The sequence below is a fragment of the Lineus longissimus genome, chromosome 5, assembly GCF_910592395.1.
Source record: "Lineus longissimus chromosome 5, tnLinLong1.2, whole genome shotgun sequence".
Lineage (NCBI taxonomy): Eukaryota > Metazoa > Nemertea > Pilidiophora > Heteronemertea > Lineidae > Lineus > Lineus longissimus.
Window position 1 is genome coordinate 22,450,895 of NC_088312.1, and position 25,141 is coordinate 22,476,035.

General features: G+C 40.6%; 2 protein-coding genes across 13 annotated transcripts; both read right to left on the reverse strand.

The window, feature by feature from the left end:
• Positions 1 to 457: 457 nt before the first annotated feature.
• LOC135488619 (gastrula zinc finger protein XlCGF49.1-like) lies at positions 458 to 2,315 on the reverse strand. The gene is made up of 3 exons (XM_064773263.1): positions 2,304 to 2,315; positions 1,080 to 1,370; positions 458 to 769 (listed from the first exon to the last, which is right to left on the reverse strand). The coding sequence occupies exons 1-3, from the start codon at positions 2,313 to 2,315 to the stop codon at positions 458 to 460; spliced, it is 615 nt and encodes a 204-aa protein (XP_064629333.1).
• On the reverse strand, positions 2,198 to 24,920 carry LOC135487921 (zinc finger protein 263-like). 12 transcript variants are annotated; one of them, XM_064772192.1, is made up of 4 exons: positions 24,853 to 24,920; positions 23,204 to 23,965; positions 22,269 to 22,883; positions 2,198 to 3,728 (listed from the first exon to the last, which is right to left on the reverse strand). In XM_064772192.1, the coding sequence occupies exons 2-4, from the start codon at positions 23,933 to 23,935 to the stop codon at positions 3,435 to 3,437; spliced, it is 1,641 nt and encodes a 546-aa protein (XP_064628262.1). In that variant the 5' UTR covers positions 23,936 to 23,965; positions 24,853 to 24,920; the 3' UTR covers positions 2,198 to 3,434. The 12 variants fall into 12 exon arrangements, with proteins under 12 accessions (XP_064628262.1, XP_064628261.1, XP_064628256.1 ...); XM_064772191.1 differs by having other exon boundaries at positions 3,595 to 4,395; XM_064772186.1 differs by lacking the exon at positions 2,198 to 3,728 and adding an exon at positions 6,062 to 7,051.
• Positions 24,921 to 25,141: the final 221 nt, after the last annotated feature.

Sequence of the window (25,141 nt, forward strand, 5' to 3'; positions counted from 1 at the left end):
TAAAAGGCTTTGTCTCCCAAAGGCTTTTTCACACAAAGAACAGCCATGTAATCGTGAGTTAGTTCCAACATTGCGTGCAGGCAAACCAGCTCGATGACGACGCGTCTGGAAGTAGAAATCAAAAGACCCTTTACTGACCAATCTATACTTCGCTGCTCTCAAACAAATTATACCTTGCAAATGACTATACAACAGGCCAAGAAGAATGAAAACAGAGAAAACAGTGTTTGAAATATGTGCAGGGATGCCTATGTGATAAGGCAAAAAGCTTGGAAATTCTTTTCTTGCAACAATCTTGTCCCTTGATCAGCAATCACTTGCACAAAAAATGCCCCTAAAACGCCTATTTACGAAAATATGAAATAAAATTCGAAGATACAAGGAGACTTGTGACATAGATCTTTTCAATCCAGCTATGGATCAACTTTAGCATTCAGACACTGACACTGCAATTCTTTCACTCCTTATCCATATTAATCAGTCTGTGCCTTTTACACACAGACCCATAAGAAAATCTTTTTCCACAGATCTGACATTCATATGGTTTCTCTCCAGTATGAATCCTTTCATGTGTATTCCTATGAACTTTCTGACTAAAGCGTTTTCCGCAGTAAGAACATTGGAATGGTTTTTCACCAGTGTGGACACGAATGTGATATTCTAAAAGCTTATTCGCAGAGAAGTCTTTACCACAAAAGGAACAGGTGTACAATCTCAACTTGGACCGAGTTTCCGCCAGTGAAATCTGCGAAGGTTGCCATATTCGTATCTGCAAATAGAAACAGAAATACCTGTTACTGACCTAAGTTCATGAAACCAACACTTCGCAGATCACAGAAACAATGCCATACAGTTTGCATTTCATCAATGTGGCTTGAGAGAAGATATCAACAAAGACGTACTCAGAAAAATGAAGATGAACTCTGAAAAACAAAGACAGACTCAGCAATACAGTTAACATAGTGCTTTTTGCAGATCTCTTATCACCTGACAACTGCTAGACACATTTCACCTCAGAGATTATGGGTGTGAGATCATGACACTTGAGAAAAGCCTCTCAATTAGCTTTTAGGCTTCACGTGGACAATCTTATGGCGTTTATACGATGAGCTATCCGAGAATCTTCTACCACAAAGTTGACACGTATATGGTCTTTCTCCAGTATGGATCCTTTCATGGGTCCTCATGCTTGAGCTCTGAGAGAACGCCTTCCCACAGTGGCGACATGTGAATGGTTTGTCCCCAGTGTGGATCCGCAAGTGACGCTCAAGCCCTGTGCGGTCTGGAAAGACCTTTGGACACCAACTACACCTCCTAACATTTATCGCACCCAAAGGACTGTTTACAAAAGACGGCAATGGAGCTGGCACCTGAAACAAAACAGAGCAAAGTGTCAGGCCAAGGTCGCAAAATATCAGTAATGGTCAAGGTCACAAGTATTAGTAAAGGTCAAGATCATGAAACATCCGCAGAGTTCAAGGTAAAAAAATATCAGCAAAGGTCACAAATATCAGTAAAAGTCAAGGTAACAAAATAACAGAAAAGGTCAAGTCACAAACATCAGAAAAGGTCAAGGTCAAATATCAGAAAAGGTCATGGTCATCATAACCAACGTAATCTTGATCTTTTTGCAATGACAATTTTTCCACAACAATATGGACTTCATGGAGGAAGTATCTTTGAAAGCTCTTCGACACACATGACAAACAAATGGTCTTTCTCCTGTGTGAACTCTTTAATGGCTCTTCACAAGAGCTTCCCGATTGAAGCTTTTCGTACAGCAAGAGCACTTATAAGGTTTCTCTCTTGTGTGGACCCTCATGTGCCTTTCAAAAGCACTCCTCGCGTTGAAGAATTTAGGACACGACGGATATTGGTGCCTCTCTGAACCGCCCGTGTCTGTAAGACCTATTCCGTATTTAAAGAAAATACTGCAGTCAGGAATATGCTTTTAGCTGAGAGTATAGGCTAAGTTACAGAATGTTTCATGCCTTATCCCATGCTTTACTTCCCTATTTTCAGTTTAAAGTCGCCAATGAAAAGATACTCATGCATCCTGAGAGAGCAACCATCAATTTTAGATCAAGTCTGAAAATGGCAAAACTTCTCTAAATCCATCCATGCTAATAATGATATCCTATGCCAAAACACTAACATTTCCAAGCTTTTTAGTTTACACAGACGACAGAACGAGGAATTATAATTACAAAAATCCTTTATTGTCTACAAATAGTTCCAAGTCTAGATTTACAAGATCAACCAAACAACATGTGAAGAGTTCCATCCCAAAATGCGATACACACCATATCTAACATTTTGGAGTTAACCTTATCACAGCATTACCCATATAATCGCTGATCAGTCCTCCAAATTTCAAAGCAATCTGGCCAACAGTACAACTTATGATGAAAAATGGCCAAAATGGCCAAAATATCCAAATGCCTTTTCAGTCAAATTCCAAACTTTGAAGTCATTTTTCTCAAAATGGCCAAAATGGATAAATCGTGTTTTGCAATGAAACACCTCATGTACAAGTCTTGTACAAGAACAAATAAACAAGTTACACAGACCTTATCATATCGTATTGAAAATTGAGAAAGAATTCGAAGTCCATGTGAGCAAAGGGCCTTGCACATGAAAACTGCAATTAGCAAAGAATCTAGGACTTGTATTGGGTGTTTTATCATAAATTTTCATGTCCCAACAAATTTGTGATTCAATATAAATGTTTCTTTTATCTACAAATACAGTATACTTTTATGGTAGGATAATAACAAAAATATTTTGTTGAGCATCAAATGCTAAACCAAAGTTTATGGCAAACAAATGTTCATGCCGGTAAAATTCTTCAATATAATGAAGACACAGTGGTGTTTCTAATTCTATATGGTATGGAATATTTTCGAGAAGTATTCAATTACATGGCCCTACTTAAGCCACAGAACAAGTGAAACCTAATACAAATAAATTTTAACATGATAAAATAAACTAAATAGAAGAAATAAGCCATCATGAACAAATTAACTAATTGAATTCCCTGACCCAGTAACCGCTCCAGAAAAAGGCCTGAGGTTACAGCACAGGAAATTTTACCACACTTTATACAGGGGTTAGGAGCCATTGCCGAAATGCCAGGATTAATGACGTGGCACAACCTCCTCGGGCCATGTTACGGTATATTTCGCATGGGGAACATATCTTGCACAAAATCATCAATTTTCTGGAGCGGTTGTGGTCAGAGCGAAGTTTTGAATTGATCAGAGCACGGGACATGGCGTAAATATTCATATGAGGTAGGTTTGATGAAAATCCATGAGAAATTGTGTAAATAAGAGAGATACGAAATTGTTCGCACTATTTTCGGGACAACTACTAATCTATACTTGATGATAATAATAATGATGTCTATTATTCAAAGAGCACCACTCAGGAGATTAGCTGTCGAGGCCGTCCATATGGACGAGCATATGTGTATTCTTGCTTGAGGTATCCTTAAACCTTTTCGCGCAGATCGGACATTCATATGGCCTTTCCCCAGTGTGAACACGCTCATGCCTCTTCAAATGACCTTTTTGTCGAAAGCATTTCTCACAGAAAGAGCACTCGAATGGTTTTTCTCCAGTGTGGATACGCACATGGTTTTCAAGGGCAGAATTAGACCCAAAGAACTTTGGACAACTCTGCCAGGAGCATTTTTTCCAGAAGAAGTGATTTGATTTGCGAAAGATCTGAAATTAGAAAACATAGTGGTTGTGACACTTTGAACCAATTTCAGATAAAAGCCATCGTATAACTCTCGCTTGAGGATGGAGCAATATATGTACAGTGATATGATAGTAACTGAAAAACTAAAAAAAAAGGTAAAAATTACTAAAGTGTCCAATTTGGAGACACAAAACTGCTCATTCTCATAGTCACCATACTACTAAAAAAAAAAAGATAATGAAGGGAAAAAATCAAATTGAACCAGACACTATACAATTTGGATCAAACTGACCCACAATTGGAACAAATATCAAAGTATGATAGAAATAAACATAAAGGCGGAGGACAGCCTATTCATTTGGAATGATTTTCTCACAACTTCTATTCAAGTTAATCCAGATGCGTCAGCGCAATATGCACTTTCCTCTTATGCTGATCAGTAAATGATAAGCCACAAACTGCACAAGCAAATGGTTTCTCTCCTGTGTGAATCCTTTCATGGCGCAGAAAGTTTCCTTTCTGACTGAAAGCCTTTCCACACACTTTACATTCAAATGGTTTTTCCCCAGTGTGGATACGAAGATGCTTAATCAAGTCGGCTTTTTGCACGCATAGCTTGCCACAGACCCGACAGGTGAAGACTTTGGGAGGAGTGAAAGACTGGCCTGTAAGGCTGTCCATCCACATTGTCTGAAATTAGAAAGAGGATAGCCATGAGATATGGACGATCAATAATATCAGATTGGCCTTATTAAGGAGGCTTTTTTTCCACTTCAGAGAGATTCTGAAATTACTGAAGAAGTTTCTCCAATCTGCACATTGTCCTGAAACAGATAGATATCTAGTTTATTGGAATTGTGAGATAACTGGAGGTGCCATGTCAAGGAACAAGGAGCTCGTTAATTAAATCAATTCCTATTTGAACAGCGCGTCAAAGGAACACAAAGGAAATTAACCGTTTCCTATTCGAACAGCATGTCAAGGAACACATAGCTAATTCATCAATTCCTATTTGAACAGCGCGTCAAAGGAACACAAAGGAAATTAACCCTTTCCTATTCGAACAGCATGTCAAGGAACACAGAGCTAATTCATCAATTCCTATTTGAACAGCGCGTCAAAGGAACACAAAGGAAATTAACCCTTTCCTATTCGAACAGCATGTCAAGGAACACAGAGCTAATTCATCAATTCCTATTTGAACAGCATGGCAAAAAAACAAGTCACACAAAGCTAATTAACCCTTTCACACACTGAAACACACACAGTGGATTCTAATTTAATCTGGTTGACCTCTCCAGGAGATAGTACTAGGGAAAGTAACTCTCATTGGATGGGGAATATCCAAATCTGATACATTTGGTCTAATATTCGTATTGGCCAGGCACAGGAAGCTTTCAGAATTGCAATAATTGAGCCTCGATGCAAAATGACCTGATTTCTGATAACAGAATCATTTCATATGAGTCATCATATGAACCTGCATGTTAGCTTTCCGTGTGAACGCCTTGTCACACAGAGAACATTTGTACTTCCTTTCACCGATATGGAACTCAGTCACGTGCGTCTTTAGATGTGATTGTTGTTTGAAGCGATTACCACAGTGGGGGCACTTGAATGGTTTTTCACCAGTGTGGATACGCAGATGAGTCTGAAAGGAACTTTTCCACGCAAATACTTTGTCGCAGAAAGAGCAAACAAAGCAGTTACTGCCATGAGCTGGAAAACCTGCCGACTGAATGAACGCCTGAAATTAGAAAAGAGGAAGAACTGTAAGATTCTCTGCATGTGCGCTTTTTAGGAATACGTGAGCCAACTTGCCCATTATTGTCTCTTAGAAAATTGCCACTCCTGAAAAAAATGCCAAAGAAATTCGGCAATGACAAAAAATCAGTAATCAGAAACGCTGTAAAACTTTCGTGAATCTCATCTCAACTGATACTGCGAGGACAAAGATATGATCTAAATAACAAACACAACAATAATCAAGAACACAAGCACCCAGTGGAAATGATCAGTCCTAGACCAAGCCCTAAACGCTAGCAGGATGTCAAACATCACCACCCACAGTGAATAGGAAGAGATTGAGTGAGATATGAAATCCACCTCCAAGTTCTGTGCAGCCATTTTCACCCGAACCACAGCAATGGTACGGTTGCTTGGCGAAGAACTCATTCACAGTTTGAAGTGCACAACCTTATGTGCTTTCAATGTGCAACTTTGGTTGAATGCTTTGCCACAAATGTCACATTTATATGGTTTTTCTCCTGTGTGGATCCGCTCATGCCGAACAAGATTTCCCTTCTGAAGGAACGCCTTTTCACAATATGAACACTTAAAACCTTTTGGCCTTGGTGGAAGATTATAACCAAGATGACCTCCAGATATGCCTCTACCTCCCGCCAATTTAAGTTGCCTGTTATCAGCAGCCCGTTGCAAGTTACCCTGGGACCTCGAAGCAGTAGTTGGCCAATCACAAGTCATGCCACCGATCTGAAAATAGAAACAGGAATGACTGCAGATAATACAGCCCTGACAAGATTGACAAACATTCTGAACCCAAATTTTTGCAAAAGTTTCAATGACCCGATGATGACTATCTGAGAAGAAATGTATAAGTACCTGGAAACAAACAAATAGAAGAAAATGTATATCATACTGGGCACTCGGATGGTACCATAACCAAAAGGTCACAGAAATGTGCAGGAGTGAGTGGGTGGCGTTTCCTTGGTGATATTTGGAGTAAAAGTTGTTCATGTCGGCCTGCAATCCCTCTGACAACACCCACACTCCATATCAATAACAAGACTTGAAACCGAGCGGTTATTACTTATAACCCTGCAACCAAAGTAATGGTTGTGCAAGATGCTTGTGGCTGTACGTGATGCCAAAGATGAAGAGGGCACAGAAAGGTACCCATTGGCATTGCGCCCATCTTACACAACTGTGACCAATGACACAACAGAACTCTCTCAGAACCTATCTCTCATTGAAAGCTTTCCACATGTTACATATTGTACTTGAAGTTCGGTTTCTCATGTGTGTTAAATTCGTGCATCCGTAAGCCCTCTTTCCGCTGGAAAGCTCTGCCGCAAATGTCACATTTAAATGGCTTTTCTCCTGTGTGGATCCGCTCATGACGTGTCAACGTCCCTTTAAGAGCAAACGTCTTCTCACAGTAAGAACATTTAAAACCCTGCGACTTCTGTTGAATAGTATAACCTTCGAAAACTTCTCGATTTCCAGGAATTTGGTGAAGTTGTGATAAATCTGAAGCCTTCGGATAAATTTGCCAGTTACCATGGCGACCACCCGTAGCAGACCATAACCCAGTCATTCCACCGATCTGAAAATAGAAATGGGAATGACTGGGATGATATAGCGATACGATTTAGCCATTTTACGAAAACTGAAATTGCAAGAATTCAAAGTGAAAATGGTTGTTAAGAAATGCCCATTTACTGTACTTTCCAACTGTTATGAAAAGTTGTCTTACATTCTACTTGAGCACCCACAGAACCAAATAACTTTCAGTATCACAAGCATCATTCGGAAGGGCCAGGACCCCACCCACCACACAGATTGCTGCCAAAGATCGCACACCTGCAAGCATGTTTCCAAATTAGAGGAAGCCATCATCATCAAACCTAGTACAATAAAAGTCCCGAGTTCAAAAAGCTATACAACGCTTCATAGTCTATTATGAACTGTAAACTTATGTGACTTCAAACTTCCGCTCTGGTTAAAAGATTTCCCACAAATGTCACATTGAAATGGTTTCTCTCCTGTGTGGATACGCTCATGACGTTTCAAGTTAAACTTCTGATGGAACGGTTTATCGCAATATGAACATCTAAGTAGGGTCAGGTTAGGGAACGCTGAACCAGACGGGGCTCCAATGGGTCCAAGTTGGCCTGCAAGCATACTTCTATTTTGCGCCAATTTGTTGAACCGGGCAATTTGTAACATCTTCTTATAGTCACCAGCCATTGCAGACCATCCCCCAGACATTCCACGTTTCTGAAAATAGAAAGAGGAATGACTGGGGGTGATACTGCGCTGCCGAAAACAACAAAATGGCTATTTGTGCTTGTCTTGGTCTGTCTGAATCTTTGCCTAGATTGAGTGATATGGTTGAGCTACAGCGGGGGACCTCATACTCTCTGCATTCAGATGGAGCCGCCCTGCTGATTGTTCCGCGCACCAAATGCAAGACATTTGGTCACCGAGCATTCTGCAGGGCTGCTCCATACCTCTGGAATCAACTCCCTACATCCATCCGCAAGGCGGATTCAGTGGTATCTTTCAAGGCCGTTCTAAAAACTCACTTATTCAGGCATGCTTTTTTCAACAGCGCCTGAGAGTCGAGGAAATTGTTTCCTCGAATCAGGCGCTATATAAATATTTTAATTGATTGATTGATTGATAGATTGCTGAGAAACAAAATGATATACAGTTGGTATCTTGGTATGGGACAGCCATGGCATAGATACGAGGAGATAACTTCAATCAAGTTTGACGGTAGAGAGGGCAAGATTAATTAGCGACTCCGACTCGGCTTTGAAGTAGAGTCATCTCAAGACTCCTTGACTTCTGGAGAAACGTTTTGTCACAAAATGAACATTTGAAAGTCTGACCGATTCTAGGCCGACCTACGTTCCCACTTTCAGGAAAATGGCTGAGAAATTGAAGAAACCTGAATGTCATTTGATGGTCACAAACGCTTGTAGGCCATACCCTAGACATTCCAGTCATCTGAAACGAGATAATAGGAACGACTTAGGGTGCATGGCTGGGTGACTTAAGTTTTTGTTAAGCCCAAGCGCTCGGCAATTCAACTTGCTGCAGTCACTGCTCAAATCCAGATTCCAGATTGGACCTACAGGCAAAAATGCCAATGCTAAAGACAAATATTGAGTTGATCTTCAGTCAACTGCTAAGTTTTGGCGGGTATCTTATACATTTGGGTCTGACTTTTCCTACACAGAGCTTGGACTTTAAAAAGAAAAATGTTCTGTCAACAGAGATATACATCAAGATAGCCCAGGAATGAACCTTTTTCAGAAATGCAACCAGACATCCACCATATGACCATCTGGTGAACAAATTCTCTTGAAAACGGACCAAATTTGACCAAGGTCCAAACACACACGCCTACAAGTCCTCAAATATTGACTTAGACCTCTGAATTGCTGGAGTAATAACGAAGCCTTGACCTTCTTCAACTGGAAAGATTCTGTGGTCCTTGATAAGACAAGGTAGTAACTGAGCCTTGTTTGACACAAACATGTTGGAAGTCTACTGGAACTACATGATTTCCAGCATAGGCCTTGCCTCCTAAAACTAGAACTTACAGACACAAGCTGTCCAAGATTTACATTTTGAACATAAAGTTGGGTTGCTCGTGAATGCTAAATTTGTGTATCCTTAAGGCCTCACTGCGGCTGAAATCTTTGCCACAAATGTCACATTGATATGGTTTCTCTCCTGTATGGATCCTCTCGTGTCGGACAAAATGACCTCGGTGGTTGAACGTCTTTGCACAGTACTGACATTTGTAAATTGTATAATGAACATTCCGGTGCCTTGGACCACGACTGCATCTGCGGAGCCAACTGTGACCACCGGTGATGTCCCCAGTTTCAGGAAACATTCTTGGTTCAGGGAATGGCATGCTCTTCTGACAGCCACCAGCACTTGTAGATTGACCCCCCGACACTCCAAGAATCTGAAAGAATAGGAAACGGAATGACTGGGGGTGAGCAAAGAAAAAGAGAGTGAGGAAAGACTACATGTACATGTTCCTATGAATTGTAATCTTATGTGACTTCAAACTGTCACTCTGATTGAATGCTCTGCCACAAATGTCACATATAAATGGTTTCTCTCCTGTGTGGATTCTTTCATGACGGACAAAATTTCCTCGGTGGTTGAAGGTCTTTTCACAAAATTGACATTTGTGAATTGAATAAACATTCTGGGGACCGATATCTGGACCAAGTTTGCCACGGTTACGCCCACGCTTTGTGTCTTTACGAAATATTCCATGCGGACGGCTCGGCATGATCGCCTGATGGTCACCACCGCATGTAGACCAACCCCCAGTCATGCCAATGATCTGAAAGAAGAGAAGTAGCAATGACTGGGGGTGAACCACAACTGCCGAATGAAAGTCACAACAGAGAAAATAGGCAAGAAGATATTTGATGGCCCAACCTAAAACGCAGAAGAAGATGACAGTACCAGAGGTTCTCCATGAGGCAATAGAGGAATGAAGTCAAATAAGACTGAAAAACCTTTGTCAAAATAAGCCAGCCAACTGTATATTTAGCGTACATAGTTAAGTCTCTACAGCAACTAAGTAGGGCCTACCAGCCTGTGAGATTCATAGCACGTGTAGACAAGTCATGCCATGTTCATAACAAAGATGTCAGAGTTCCATCTTATGCCAAAAACAACATCCATTTAATATAATTATCAAACACATCCTGTGAAGAGACTACATGAACACAATCCTATGAACCGCAATCTTATGCGACTTCAAACTGCCGCTCTGGTTGAAAGCTTTGCCACAAATGTCACATATAAATGGTTTCTCTCCCGTGTGAATCCTTTCGTGACGAACCACGTGTCCCTTCTGGGTGAATGTCTTTTCACAAAACCGACACTTGAGTGATGATAACTCTACTCCTAAGTTCCCAGAGTGCCCCAGCGATAAACCAAATGGCAGATGTTGCGAGGATTTTCGATATGTCAGAGTTTCACCAAGATTGGGAGACCACACCCCCGTCATTCCGGGCATCTGTAAAAGAAGACGGAGAGGAATGACTGGGGTGTTATAAAGATTCTGAGATCATGACATTTGTCAAGACCCAAGGAATCACACTGGAACCTATTCGGACAATAAGGTAATGGAGAACTTTATTGCCAAAACCAGAAGGTAGCAGAAATAGACAATCAAGAACCATTCGTGGATGAAATTGACATGGGCTGGATTGGAACTACCGGCTACAGTGGTAATGAATGGCTGGTCATGTGACCATTCAAATGCGCCTTCTGCTCAAACTCCTCGCCACAGATTTCGCATCTGAACCTCTTTGGCGCCTCCTGGTGGAGACGCATGTGAACTTTCATGTTCCATTTCAACGAGAAATGCTTCCCACACTCCGGGCAGACAAACTGGCCTGTATGGCTGACCATGTGTCGCCGGTGCGAGTTGCGACTGTACGATATCGCGTTGCAAATCTTGCATGTGATCATTTCAGTTTGGGGCATGTCCAGACCTGCCCAGTTGCCGAGTCCTCTTGCAGACATCAGTCCAAGTGCATGTGAGGGCTAGAAGATATAGACAAGAAGGGAGGATTAGAATCACGACTGCAAATAGATTTGAATTGCTCTTTAGAGATTTCTGTCAACACTGGAATAGAATGTGACTTCAATAAACTGAAGAAACGACAAAGAGAAAATACAAGGGCTAAGTCTGGGCCATGAAGCCTAACAATGAAAAGAGGAACTGAATTCCTGAATGGATTGACCTGAAATGACAAACATTTGAGAAGACAGATTGACTACTGAAAACTTGAAACAATACAAGATACAGTCAGTTGAATGAATTGAAGTATCCTGTATTCACGAAGTGCAGCCTTTGTCAGTGCATATTCAGCAGTACTAGCGAAGAAGCATGGCAAGTACTCCATACATTCACTTCATACAAATCAAAATGAAGGTTCATCCCAAAATACACAATGACAACGTGGATACCTATATATTATAACCCTACATGTATCACCTGTATTGCTATTATTAGAGTTCAAGTTGATCATTATCTTGCCCACCAGTGCAACAAGTCTACAAGTAGTAGTCTCTTCTCTACAACTGATCCCAGAGGTTAACAGATGCAATTTCTGAGAAAGAAAACCTAGGTTGAAATGCTCAGTCAATTTGAATGGTAACTTTGCCATGACCATTCCATGCCTATGGTCAGAAAGCATCATCTGGACTTTGTAACTGCAGGTTTCTTGTGCCATCTTGGCACTTCCGCACCCTCATCAAGTGCACCAGAAGATTCTGTTTCTGGGTGAATCTCATTCCACATTTCGTACAACCAAATGGCTTCTCGTTTAAATGAGTTCCTTTAAAATGCCGCCGCAGATTAGACTTATCCGAGAAGGAGCGCTGACAGACCGAGCATTGGTGGGGTTTAGGTCCTTGCAGTTGGGTTGGATTCGCTATGTTCCCCGCCCTTGGGAAAGTCATGGTATAACTGTGCGGTTGCCATGGAAACTGCAAGAAAGAAGGAGACGATTGTAGAGGTGTCTAAGAAAGATTTTTTAGCCATACTGTTTATTTTAGTTATTTTACATGATGGGCACACTGGAAACTCGACTGGCTTGCAGTATAAAGACGGTGGCGCACTGCCCGAGTGTTGGAGATTTTGAAGTGGGCTTCCAACTCCTCGGAATCTCTGCAAGTATCAGAAGCGGGAGGTCGAAAACAATTTGTTTGAGAGGCCAAAATATGTTCACATGAAGATTTATCAACACCTGTAACTGATAACCACTGTCTATACAAGCCAGTTCCTTCTGGAAACACACATTTGCAGCAGTAACTCCTATTTTTTCATGACAAATACCAGGAAACCTTTCACATCCAATTTGTAAATAGCATTCAAAGGAATCGTCATGGATTGTTAAGGCCAAAACAAATTGTTTGACAGTACTGTCCTCATCAGATTCTGACTGACTATTTGGACACTCATATTTCAAATTTAGTATGAATAAATTTGTGCCGTCGAAGCGCATTACTATGGGCAAATGTCTTGCCACAAGTTGGGCAAATATATGGTCGAACTCCTGTATGCCTTCTCATGTGCACCCTCAAGTTACCAGAAGTTCCGAAGTAACTACACAAATGGCACCTTGGCAAGGTAATCTGGAAAGACAAGGAGGACCAAGTTTAAAGTCTGTTCTACTCTTGTTACTTTAAGATAACGACATTTTATCTTCCAATGAGCTGTGACAGTGAAACCTGTAAAAACAAGAATGGCCACAAAGTCACAAAGATGGTATTTTTGGTTTTCTACAATTATTTATTTCAGCTACCAGTCTACAGTTCCTCTTGGGTTATTCACACTAAGACTATCTTGATGGAAATCAAAGTACCTGGAATAGCCAGCAAGGAGTATTCTACTTAACCACATTCTTAGCTACATGTATCTAATCGTGGAATTGACTACAAACAAAAAAGTACAGTTTCTGCACCTTAAAAGTCTGGTGTATTAGAATGAGGAGGAGCAAATGTTGGTAAGACCAGGAGTTACACAGAGACTATGTCACAATCTGCCCCTTCACACGGATTGCTGTGCCATATTTTAGATTTTTCCTTCCAGTAAGTTATGTCTATGCAGCAGTTCATGCATCTGAAGACTACGCTTTGAGGAAAGATTCTTTCCACAAACGGAACAAGAGAAAGACCGCTTCTCTCCTGTATGGGTCAATTTATGTTGCACCAGAGTGTGTTTGCGTGTGAAGGACTTGCCACAGATTGGACAAGTCCATGGCCGGATTCCGGTATGTCGCCGCATGTGAACCGTCAAGTTGCCAGCGTTGGAAAGGTAGGCACTGCAAAGGAGACACTTGTGCGGAGTCACCTGGAATGACAAAGGATTGTCTCAGTGAGAGATTGACAACTTTTAACTTTAACCAAACCTTGGAACCTGAATAGAGCTGGGAAGAGTGAGAGGTTCCAATGAGAGATTTAGAGTTAACTTGGAAACCAACAGCTATGGCTTCCTTAGATTCTGGTCCAATGCAGAACAACTTTGCATCCCCCTTAAAGGGAACTGAAACCGACCGCCAAGCCAGTTCGTTTGACCTCGTTTTCATTTCCCGCGTATCGGGTGATCAGAACGAGGCATGAATGAAACATGGCGTCTAGCTGTCAATCATTGAGTGACGTCACTACTATGGAATTTACTCGTAAAACTCATGAATGAAAGATCGCATGACTCACGTGATTCTCACATGATTCTCAATAATAACAAATTGAACTGCGCATGCTCGGGCACTGGGGGCGGAGCTACAAATCTGAACTCGAATAGGAAATTGGAAGTTTGACTTTCTCGGGCGGTGAAAGTCGAAAAGTTGAATAAATCGCTCGGCGGTTTTAGTTCCCTTTAACTACTTCACAACGATGGACAGAAGATCTGTCAAATGAATGTTTTGTTAATGAGACTGAACCCATGGGATGCTGGTCTCAACAGTCTTTTTGATTGAAGGTCAGCTTTAACACTCCTCATACATGGTTTTTTAAAGGCCGCGGCTATTCTTACAACGATCCCTAATGCATTTTACATACAAACAACTGGTTATTCTTACGACGATCATTTTCACCTTTTTGGGCCTTAATCCTAACCCTGACGCTCACCCTGACCCTAACACTTACTCCTAGCACCAACCCTAACCCTAACCCTTCCTCTACACTAGTCTTATCTCCCAAGATCCTCAGTTTAATCTCTGAAATCGCATAAATCCTAAGTTACGACTAGTCGTAAGAATAGCCACTTTGTTTTTTAAAAGAGTCAGCTATTTCATCCAATTTGCATGTCCGACCCCGTGATACTCCAGACGGAGCCGTGATGCAAATCCCTTTCCGCAGAGATCACAGATGAACGGCTTAATGTTCATGTGGGTAGCCATATGGGCTGATAATGAGCTTTTCTGATTAAACGCTGATCCGCAAGTCTTGCATTTAAATGGTTTCTCTCCAGTATGAATGCGTAGGTGGACTTTCAAGTTCCAGGCATTTGCGAAGGTTTTCTTGCAAACATGACATATCGGGTTGTCCCTGTCGTGTCTTTGAAACTGCTGTAAAAGAAGAAAGGTTCACTTTTAGCATAGACGTATACTTGGAACTTTTCTAACAAAAACCTGATTGTTAGTTGATCTATATGTTATGGCTATTTTAGAGTATTAGTAGGAGTCCTGCCATGATCTCCAATGCTGTGGTATTTGGGTTTAAAGGGTGGCAACTGAAATAAGACAAGAGAAATTTTCTCAGTTCATTTGTGAAAGTTCATAGATCTATCAGAGTGGACCTTTAATATTGGTACCAAAAGAGTCTAAAGGTATGATAAATAGAAACATTGAGAGATTGACTTTTCTTTTGGACTCTGAACAATTGAACAAGTTGTCTGAACAAGCATCTGTACGACATCAACAACTACATTGGCAGTGTTTTATTGGTTCTGACATGTCTAGATATCAATTATAACAATCATTTTGGATGGATTATCATCACCTCCAATGAACAACATTAAAAAAGAACACATGTGTATGATCAGTACACTCCTGGCACTGTATAGAAACACACATGGAACCCGCTCCAGCGAAAATAGGCATTTGGGGTCAAAGACCATTATCTGTGATGTTTTAACGTTAATGTGCACAACCCGGCACTATGAAAACCTCACGTCTTTCCATGAACACATCGCACATGCCTCCGGAAATTCGACTTGTCACTAAACGCAGATTTGCAAAGTTGACATTGAAATGGTTTTTCTCCTGTGTGGATCCTCATATGCGCTTTCAAAGCTGAATGATACGCGAAGACTTTCGAGCAGAAATGACAGCAAACGACCCTTGTCTCAATATTTGGAATCTGGTCATTAGGACCTCGAGGAAACGTTTCTTGGATCGCTTGCAGTTGCTCCACTATAGATGATGCCAATAGGGGGTGTATCCTTGCGTCACTGCCAGATGTTGGGAACTTCGACTGGAAGACAAAACAAGTCGTGGGATCAGAGAATGAAAAGCAGGGGGTACTCTTGGGGTCATTTCTTGCCAATGGCAACTTTTAGCTGAATTATCAGCTTATTTGTCAAACTGGAGTTGGTGAGTATGATGATGCTCTATCACAGATTGGATTTGGGAAGTACCAAAATATGAGACGACCAGCTTTTACGACAGACTAAATTTTATTGATAAAATAGAGGAAATACATTGATCACAACATTACCTAACAAAAACAGTTCGATATTGATAAGACCATATGAATTGGAACTTTAACTTGACAGTTCAAGTCCAATCTAAAATAACAATTGATTACTATTCAGCAAGCACTGCAGCTTTTCGTTACACAATGTATATATGTCGTTGACAGTCAGTCACTTAGCCACAAATTTCAAGACTACAAGCATGACAAGGAAGCGATGTAAACGTCACAACCTATCTCATTTATAATACTGGGCAAGCCTTGGGCACTTGCATCTAGCCACAACAATCACTATTTTTTAACTTTCTCCGACATGATACTTGGTCAATAGTTATAAGATAACCAAGATTTCTAGATCTCGGCCAATACATTTTATAAAGGGAGTACAAGACCATTGACGAGAGTACAGTTGATAAAACCATTGAGAGTACATTTGATAAAACTACTGAGAGTACACTTGATAAAACCATTGGGAGTACACTTGATAAAACCATTGGGAGTACACTTGATAAAACCACTGGGAGTACAGTTGATAAAACCACTGGGAGTACAGTTGATAAAACCACTGGGAGTACACTTGATAAAACCACTGGGAGTACAAATGAAGGGAGTTCTTTATGAGAGTCAGGGGCCTCTGAAGACGCCAGATAAAACATGCCTTCCACACCACCTGGCATCATCTTGAACACCGGCAAAGAATAATACTAAACAATTTCTTTGATTCCCAACAGTTCTTTCCGGCTGTCAAGACCCGAGAATCTGTCCTAACAACCAAGCTCGTTGCATGGTGCTGAGGTCAGTAATTTAGTCAATTTCAATGACATCTGAGCGAATTTTCTGCGGAGTTGCTGTTGCACCCTCTGGCGTTGGAGTAATGGTCCTGCACGTTGGCTTCTGAGGTGTAGCGGAACCATCCAACTCCTGGGGAGTTCCTGTACTGCATCTACGCTTCAGTGAAGTTCGAGTAGCCTTGTCACACTTCAGCGGAGTGCCGGTTCCATTGTGTTTCTTGCACACACTGTTCTCGACATGATTTTTCATGCCTTTTTTGGAAACGAAGCCCTTCCCACAATCATCGCATTGAAACGGCTTGTCCATACCAGTCTCATGGCACAAAAAGTGATTCTTCAACAGCTGATTGTTTGCAAACCTGCGGTCACAAATCTGGCAGATGAATGATTTAAGCTTTGTTGGGGTTTTTGACCTGCTGATACCGTGGGTCAACAGGTGGACGTTAAGGGCCTCCTTGGCGGCAAAGATCTGCTCACAAACAGGACACAACCAGTTTTTCTTGGCAGGGGAGCTTGTCTCTCGAGACACAACTGGTGTTGGGCTCTGCAAGACACAAAAGATACTTCGACTGAGACAGATTTCTAACACAAGGAATTCAACAGCGGAACAGTCAAAGTAAAATCAGAAGGATTTAACCAAAATGAACATCAACAAAACTCGGTCAACACACTTTATATGTTTTTTACCACAGACAATAGTTATCAGCTGGAACTTAGAGGCAGAAATAGGAGATGATGCATTCTAAGGAACAGAGGCCCAATGTGGCCAGAGACATGCAGGGTGGAACGAGTTAATCTCATAAGAGATACCAAAGCCAACATGGTCAATGTGCAGACTTCCCTGGTTGTGGAGAAAGTACATTGTACATTCCAAGAAGTCATCGGGCTGGGAAATATTCAGAAGGGTCACTCAAAGATGTTTAACTGAAGAAGACAGTAGCAGGACTAACTGTAAAACAGCTTGAAGTATGAAGCGCTCAGCAAAAAGAATGCCTGAAACAATGTTGGAATTGAGACTCCGAAATGTATACTATATAACTATAGGCCCCTCCAAACATATGGTCTATGGAGACTGTAGTCAGTTAAAAACAAAAATGCAATCATTTCTATTGATCTCTGAGGACATATTGACCTATGACAACCAATAGTGACTAATAAGTAGAGAAAGTATACATCAGCCGTCCATCAAAGTCATTAAACCTGAAATTAAAGATCTCTGATCTATCAGTATCAATCTTAGTACTTTTTCTACATGTTTTATTGAGTCGCTATACAATAAATTCTGCTATGAGATCACTTTTCGGTATAATCTCAATGTTACAGAAACTAATCACACCATCTACATTGTAATTCTAATCTAAATGTAGTGTTTATGATAGAATCCCCTTTCCACTATCTTGAAGTGATTACTCCTAACACATAATCTCCATAACATCATCAAGAAACAGAACAGTCAAGCCGACATTATCAGAATGGCCAAAGTTAGGGCAACCGAAAACACTGAAATGGAAGCAAATGTCCGATCCCTTTCACTTCAGAGTCACGTCTCTTCTCACAGACAGAGAAGACAAAGGAAAATCAGTCATTATTCTACAAAGTTAACAGAAATTGAGGGTGGGTGATATGTCCCAATCGAAGAATACAAACATTTTTTACTATAACTTCGAGCAGACAGGTGCCGTGTTTGGAGCTGACAGGTTCAATTCTGCCCAAAAGGGAAGAGAGATGGGACATTTTCTTCAAAACATTCAAACAAACCTATGAAACTGCCCACAAATGTCAATGTATCACAATGCTTCAAAAAAGTAACAGGGTGAGAGTCAGATCCTTCTCCCGAAACCCGAACCATCACAACACTGACTTTTGGAAAGGTTTCTTGGCATGCAAATTGGTATTTGAAATGAGGCAAGTTGTGATGTTAAGTCTAGTTCTCATTTAAGTCATTGATAATGTGATGGTTGATGTCTATCTTGTCTATAGTGATGCGTTTTCATTCTACTCTAAAATCTTTCGCCTTGTGATAATTTGACTTAGTGGACGGTCCCTAGAATGATGGCTTATATGAGCAATCCAACTCCTCATTTACCTGTCAACTAGGCCTACATTGCTCCATCCTTTGTTGTGTCCTCAAAACCTCTCATTCTAAAACATGTCTTCTGCATAAAGGAATTCTAGGTTAATCACATGTTCACGTTCACGATCAAAAGAATCAAAAGACAAGAAGACAGAACATTGAGGTCCAAGTCTGAGCAAGGCCCCTCACATGACAAAGCTCCTTTATCTCCAAAGCACAAGAGATAGCAAACCGCCTGACCCGCACTGTCTTTTGTGTTTCAGCATGTCCAGCCCATTGCGTGTTTATGTACATCTATCCATATGCCCTTCTCAAGGTAAAGACAATTTCAAGTCCAGTCTCATTCTGACTCAGGAATGTGAAGAGTCTTGATTGAATGAATATTTTCTTAACTGGAAATCCATGGACCTATTTTGTGAAAGTTACAGGCAGTTTTCCCACCAAGCTATACAAGAGCCTCAATGACTAATAGCATTTTCTATGACCAACACCAGACTCCTGTTAAATGCAGCAGACATGCTTTGAAAGAGGTTCCTTTTCTTTGCTCTTGAAGTGTGCCCTGGAATGCAAGATACAACAACAACTATCCTACCCAACTTTAGAAAGACCAGAAACTATAGTGTTACATTTTGCAAAGATCTATAGTGCATTTTTGTTAATATTAACTTGATAGCGGATCAAGCCCATACAAGTCTTTTTACGTTATGTTCTGAAATACCTCATTGCTCATCTTCATTGATAAATTCACCTGATCTGACTGAAAAAGTCTTCAAACTGGCCTCAAGTATGAAGTAAGGTAAGATAATATTCTTGCTGACACATGGCCTACGGTGTGGATTGCTCTAACAAGCCAAGCACGAGAGACGAGCAGATCTGATTCTGAGGAGTTGTGAGGTCGGGCTTTAAATTTTCTTAAAACGAAAAGGCATGCCAGTACGAAGCATGAATCCAAAAGTAGACTCTTTTCACGAGTCAATGGTGGAGATCACTATAAATTCTCCTGATGAGTTTATTCTGTTCAAATATCTTCCATGAATAACTTTTGTTGGGTCAAACATACAACAGTTCTTTCACTCCAAATGTTTCGCCTCTCAACTCCAAATGACCTACCCATCTCTAAATGTTGAATGAACATGGTGAAAGACCAAAGGAAATCTATTCTGTCTTCAGTTTTCTGATTATGTATGAGTGCAATGACAAACACACTGATCATTCTATCAATACGTTTTACTTCTACTTCTAGTTCATCTGTCTCAAGTCATGCAAGTCAAAGGATCAGAACTGCATTGCGACTGAATAGATTTTCTAAAGCCATGAAAGCTGCTAAGCAATAGATTTACACTCCACCTTGGACAAAATGGTTTTCTTGGTTACAAATTCCTTTTTTTCTGATTTCAATCCTTTTTTATAGGTATCACTATCAGTAGAATCAACCCAACAATTTGGAAGTCTTGGCGTTGAGTCAATTAGTTTCATCCTGGTAGTGTGAAGAGACAAGACCACACAAAGTGATGGCATCGAACCTTTTTTACAACTGACTAAACTCTCGAAGCTCACTTTTTCGTAATTATTATATATAAAGCCATTTTTGTCCAGGGAGGTGGTTCGAAAAAGACACCTCATCTGTGGTACCCATAGCAATCAATGCACTGTATGCAAGATGTGACAAATTTTCTGTTGCTGCTAAATTTTACTTGCCGGTGCTTCTGTCAACCGTGGCATGGCACTTACTCAAAGTCCTCAAACTAAGGAGTACTGGCATGACATTTGTTATGATTTTAAGTCGAGTTAGTAGTTAACTACAAACTAAAGTAAGAGATGCCAGATTTCATCAGCTTTACTACCTGAAATCTTTAGAAACAAGCCAAAATAAATGCAGCGAGGAGAATTGCCAACTGTGTTATAAAGTTGCAGTTTCTACCAAGAAAAAACCCTCGCACCACAGATGAGTTGTCAAGCTAATATCTAAGTGAGTTGGTTAGAAAGTGACACACCCATACACTTCTCAAACGCATCAAAGAATGATTTGGCATTTCATTGTAAGAAACAAGTCGTGATATTTGGACTTGGGACATAACTATTTCAACTATCTATCTTCTTGATAACGATAGGTGCTACAGCTACCTAACCTAGTACATGCATTTATATCTTTCTCATCAATAATCTCTCATATAAAACTGTTCATGTTGTACATGTACATAAAATGTAGGGCAGGCCTTTCCCATTTTTTAATCAGATAATCAGATTAATAAAATCACTTGAATGAAGGGTTGATCAGTCAACTGTGTCCTCACATTTGCCTTAGATTTGTAACAAAGGCATGTGATCAAGGACAATAGTATAGAACACAATGACATAAACTACACTTCAGCCAATAGGGCAAAATGTGAGTGGTCTACAGCCTCTTGTCATACGGCTGCACAGTGCTTCATGCCAAATAGTATACTGTATGCCAAGGCTATCACAAAGGCAGGTTTTTATACACGGAACTGCCAATATCATGAGTTGTTTCACACAAGGGAATGCCAAACCAACCTTCATCATGCTGCATGGAAGAAGAAAGCTCAAATATGTCGCTGGAGGGAAAAATTTACTTTTTGAAATCATCATGCTGAGCCAACCACTTAAAACCTCAACATTGCAAAAGTGTGTTTCTGGCATCACTTTACTGCAACAGTTTGTTTTCAACAGCACTTTTGGCTTCAACTGTTGTAATGTGAGCGCAGAGTTAAAAGAGCATTGGATAAGGACTATGTATTAGCTGATTAGCTATAATGCACTGCCTTGGTCAAGTGGACTCAACTATGCAACAGCTGTACAAAATATTTGACAGGTGGGGTGATCCTTGCCTATGTCAGGCACCAACTGGGCTCCCCAAATGCAGGAAACAGCTTTCGATCGGAGTAATGGATGCAATGCCATCAACACACAACTTTTTTCCATGGCGATCTATAATTCACCTCCAGAAATATTGAGCCACCTTATCCACAAATCTCTTAAAAAGTTCAGTACTTCTTATTCAGCATTCTGCCAAGCAGAATCAAACTTGGGGATCAGCAAGTCGGCAAGTTTCAACATGTTATTGCTAGTATTTTTTACTAGTTAGCCGATGAATGGACAGCATAGAGTTCATTCTGCTGAAATCAGCAAAGGACTTTAGAATCGTGTTTGCTAACACTAAGAAAAATTTTATCAACTTTTTCTGCTATCTTTTTTTTAGGAAAGGAAGCAGAGATTTGTGGTGGACATGTCACTGAGTAACCCTTGTGTCAGCAGTCTTGTGATGAACAGAGGCAGTCAGGGGGAGAGAGTTGCTGTTCAATTGCACAATATAAAGTCCTTATTTAGGAAAAATATCACAATAATATTAGGCAAGTTGAAATCAGTGCTCTTAAAGTTTTATAACTCAGCACACCTTTATACAGGAGATCCGATACATGAACCTTTCACTATTTTAAACCATTGTAGTTTACTTTAACTTCCAAACTGATAAGGCACCTTAGGAGACGAACTGCCTTCGGTCACATGTTTGTCCGCTCGAACAGTTTTCCTGGAAGGAAACCTTGTCTGTAACTGAATGACAGCTACCGATTCGGTGAATTCAACAACTTGCCATTTGTTCTGGAATTCTCGACTGATTTTACTACCATCTGACACAAGACTGCTGTCACTTCAAATATAAGAATTTCATCAAAATCGATCCCTACCTTTCCATCTCCGCCTTCCATGCTGCCACCTGGTGACATCCCTGCTGAACTAGGAATCGGCCCCGATACCGGCACTGGGCCTTGACTACTATCACTTGTTCCTGAACTGGGAGTCCCAGGTTTTATCACAGGCATTGGGCCAGATATTGGCACAGGCCCTTGATTACTAGTGTCACTGTCCATATATTGCAAACTGTCAATGTCAGGTTTCAAGTCCTCTGAAGCAGAAACACTGAGGGGGAAAAACGTATCACTAGATGTCATGGCAGTATCTCTTTGAGAGACGTGTTCACTAATACTTGACATAGTTCTCGGTGGAGTCATAGACGGTGACACAAGATACTTGGAAGGTGAAGGTGCAGCTTTTTGAGGAGTTGTAAAACCAACTTGAGACGAAGCATCAGAGGGAGGAAGGTGATGCAATCGGCTGGAAGTATCACTGAAAGACGGTGAGGGGCTGGCAAATCTTCTCTGAGAATATGTGTCTTGTTCTGTCGATTGCGATTCAGTCATCGAGATGATGTTCGACAATCCAAAATCATGTTCATTGGAGAGGTCGAGTGTGGGAGGCGAGTCGGGGATTTCAATCACAGCAGCAGGAGAAGGACCAGTTCTCTGAAATATGATCTTATGAATTACAAATTGTTACCTAAAAAAGACAAAACATAGCCACTGTGGAATGCCAGGAATTTCCACCCGAGCATTATTTAATCAAATGAGGGACAATTCTGGGTAATGGGGCTCTGTTAATCCATCTTCTTGTTGTTTCTAGTGTAAACAACAACAATATTTCATTTCATATCTCATCCATTTCATGTACTTTCTATAAAAACGTCAGTCTTTGCTCGTCTTTCTAAAACGTCAGTCTTTGCTGTTCATTTGTGTAAGATAATGGCAATAGAATATCTGCTCTTGTACTCAACTGCGATACTTACCGGTCTTTTCCTATTTTCATTCTGCATCTGTGACATCATACTCCTTTTTGTCAATTCATGTGACCGTTTCTCCAATTCATGGGATCGTCGTTCAAGCTCCAACTGTTCCTTTAACTCTAAATTCTCCTTCATGAGTTGATTTTGTAGCTTTTTAAGTAGATTATCTTTGATTTGAATTTGTTCTCGCGATATTGTCAATTCTGATCTCAGCCGTTCTAAATCACCTCTATATCGAATAACGTCATTTTGCTTACTTAAAAGTTCACTTCGAGATTTTTCTAACATTTCCATATTACCAGACAAGTCTGATTGTACCCGTTGTAACATTCTTTCCTTGACAGAAAGTTGTGATTGTGCTTTGCTCAGAAGTCTTTCTTTTGTTCGAATCTCATCTTGTAATTTAGAAACCTCTTCGTTACCAGCGTCAACCACTGGTTTCATTTCTTCCAATTGTCTCTTTCGCTCTTTGATTTCTTTCTCCGCTATTTCAACAGAATTTTCTTTCACCACCAGTTCAGCTTGATATTTTGTGATGAAACTAAACAAGTCTGACCATGCCCTTGTGAGCACAGCACCTTTACAGTGAAGCTCCGTTTGCATGTTGACAAACGGGCTGTTCTCAGTCTCTTCTTCTTCTTCTTGTTCTTCATGTTCATCATCAGTAGGGCTCGACTCCTGAGTTGGAATGAAATCTTCTGTGTCTGCAACCGACATTGTGCTGTCCTTCATCATCAAGACTAAGCCTAGTGAGAAACTAAGAGACTGAAAAATATAAGAAAAACCTATATCATGTTCTATTGAAATGAAATCGTATCATTCTATTTGACAATTGTCAGTATGTATGAAAATATAAATGAACAGCGAACATCGCCATATTCAGTGCTTTGAAAGCACACACTAATTCATGGTCTTTATATTTATGCATATCAAAGAGTTTTATGTCTCATCTGGATGCATTGCATGGCCAAGATGATTTGAATGACATATGAAGGCCTTTATATTGCTTTCTGAGTATACATTTCAATAAACTTTTTATATTAAATTATTTGGATAAAATTAAAAATGATGCGATGGCTACACGCATTCAATGTAGTCTCTTCCACTCCAGTGTGTCTCCTGTCCATGAGATCTTAATAAAAGATTCCGATGACTGATACAGGAAATAAATTAAAGAAAGACAAATCATGGTTAACTCCAGTTGCCAGTGGAATCAGTAAATATTTGGGGATTTCAAGTGTGAAAACTGTATTGGCCATGGCTGGGTTTTTTTCTTTTATTTTTTGGTGTTTCATCACACACACGGACACAGCACTGGGGATTTTCAAACATTGACTTTTACAGAAGAGGGAGGTCGTTTGCCCCCCCCCCCCCACACCCCTCCCATCGTTTACGCTATTGCAACAAACGCCTAAGCCACCCCATGCCATGCATTTTACGAGTGGCCTCATTTTGGACACCTTTGAGACGACCCCTCAACCGTCAATCAACGGTTTTGATCTAGATTTTTGGCCATTCGCACAGCCCCTCAGCACAACGAGCCGAATTACGCAACCCAATCAACGACCACACGCAATCAGTGCCTTCCAGATCAATCTTAAATACCCAAGCTACCTCATCAATACTAACTATAAGCAAAACAGCATAATTACCAGCAGAAATCTTTCAATTTATAAGTGATCAAACTCGGACAATGCGGTCGGTCCGCCATTAATTACACGTGCACCTGTAAAGGAAGTTCGGAACTGAGGAGCCAATCAAAAGGATATACAGAGTGGCATTACAGCAATAAGTCAAATGCTTATCGAGAATGTTCCAAAAAACAAGTTTGCATTGGACCCTTATTTCTATTTTAGCCAATGCCCTCTTGATCTGCTTTTGTGGCTAGGCTCATTAGTACTGTCGTCATCGAATACCAGGGTCAGTCACATGCTCCTCCTC

Bases quoted from the DNA above. Each gene is read 5' to 3' on its own strand.
- LOC135487921 (XM_064772184.1), bottom strand. From the start codon at position 23,935: ATGATGAAGGACAGCACAATGTCGGTTGCAGACACAGAAGATTTCATT. The intron at 22,884-23,203 runs GTAAGTATCGCA...ATCATATTTCAG, and splicing joins ATGAAAATAGGAAAAGACCG to AGAACTGGTCCTTCTCCTGC. The intron at 17,032-22,268 runs GTAGGGATCGAT...TGTGTCTTGCAG, and splicing joins TGGAAGGCGGAGATGGAAAG to AGCCCAACACCAGTTGTGTC.
- LOC135488619 (XM_064773263.1), bottom strand. The intron at 770-1,079 runs GTGAAGCCTAAA...TTCTATTTGCAG, and splicing joins AACGCCATAAGATTGTCCAC to ATACGAATATGGCAACCTTC.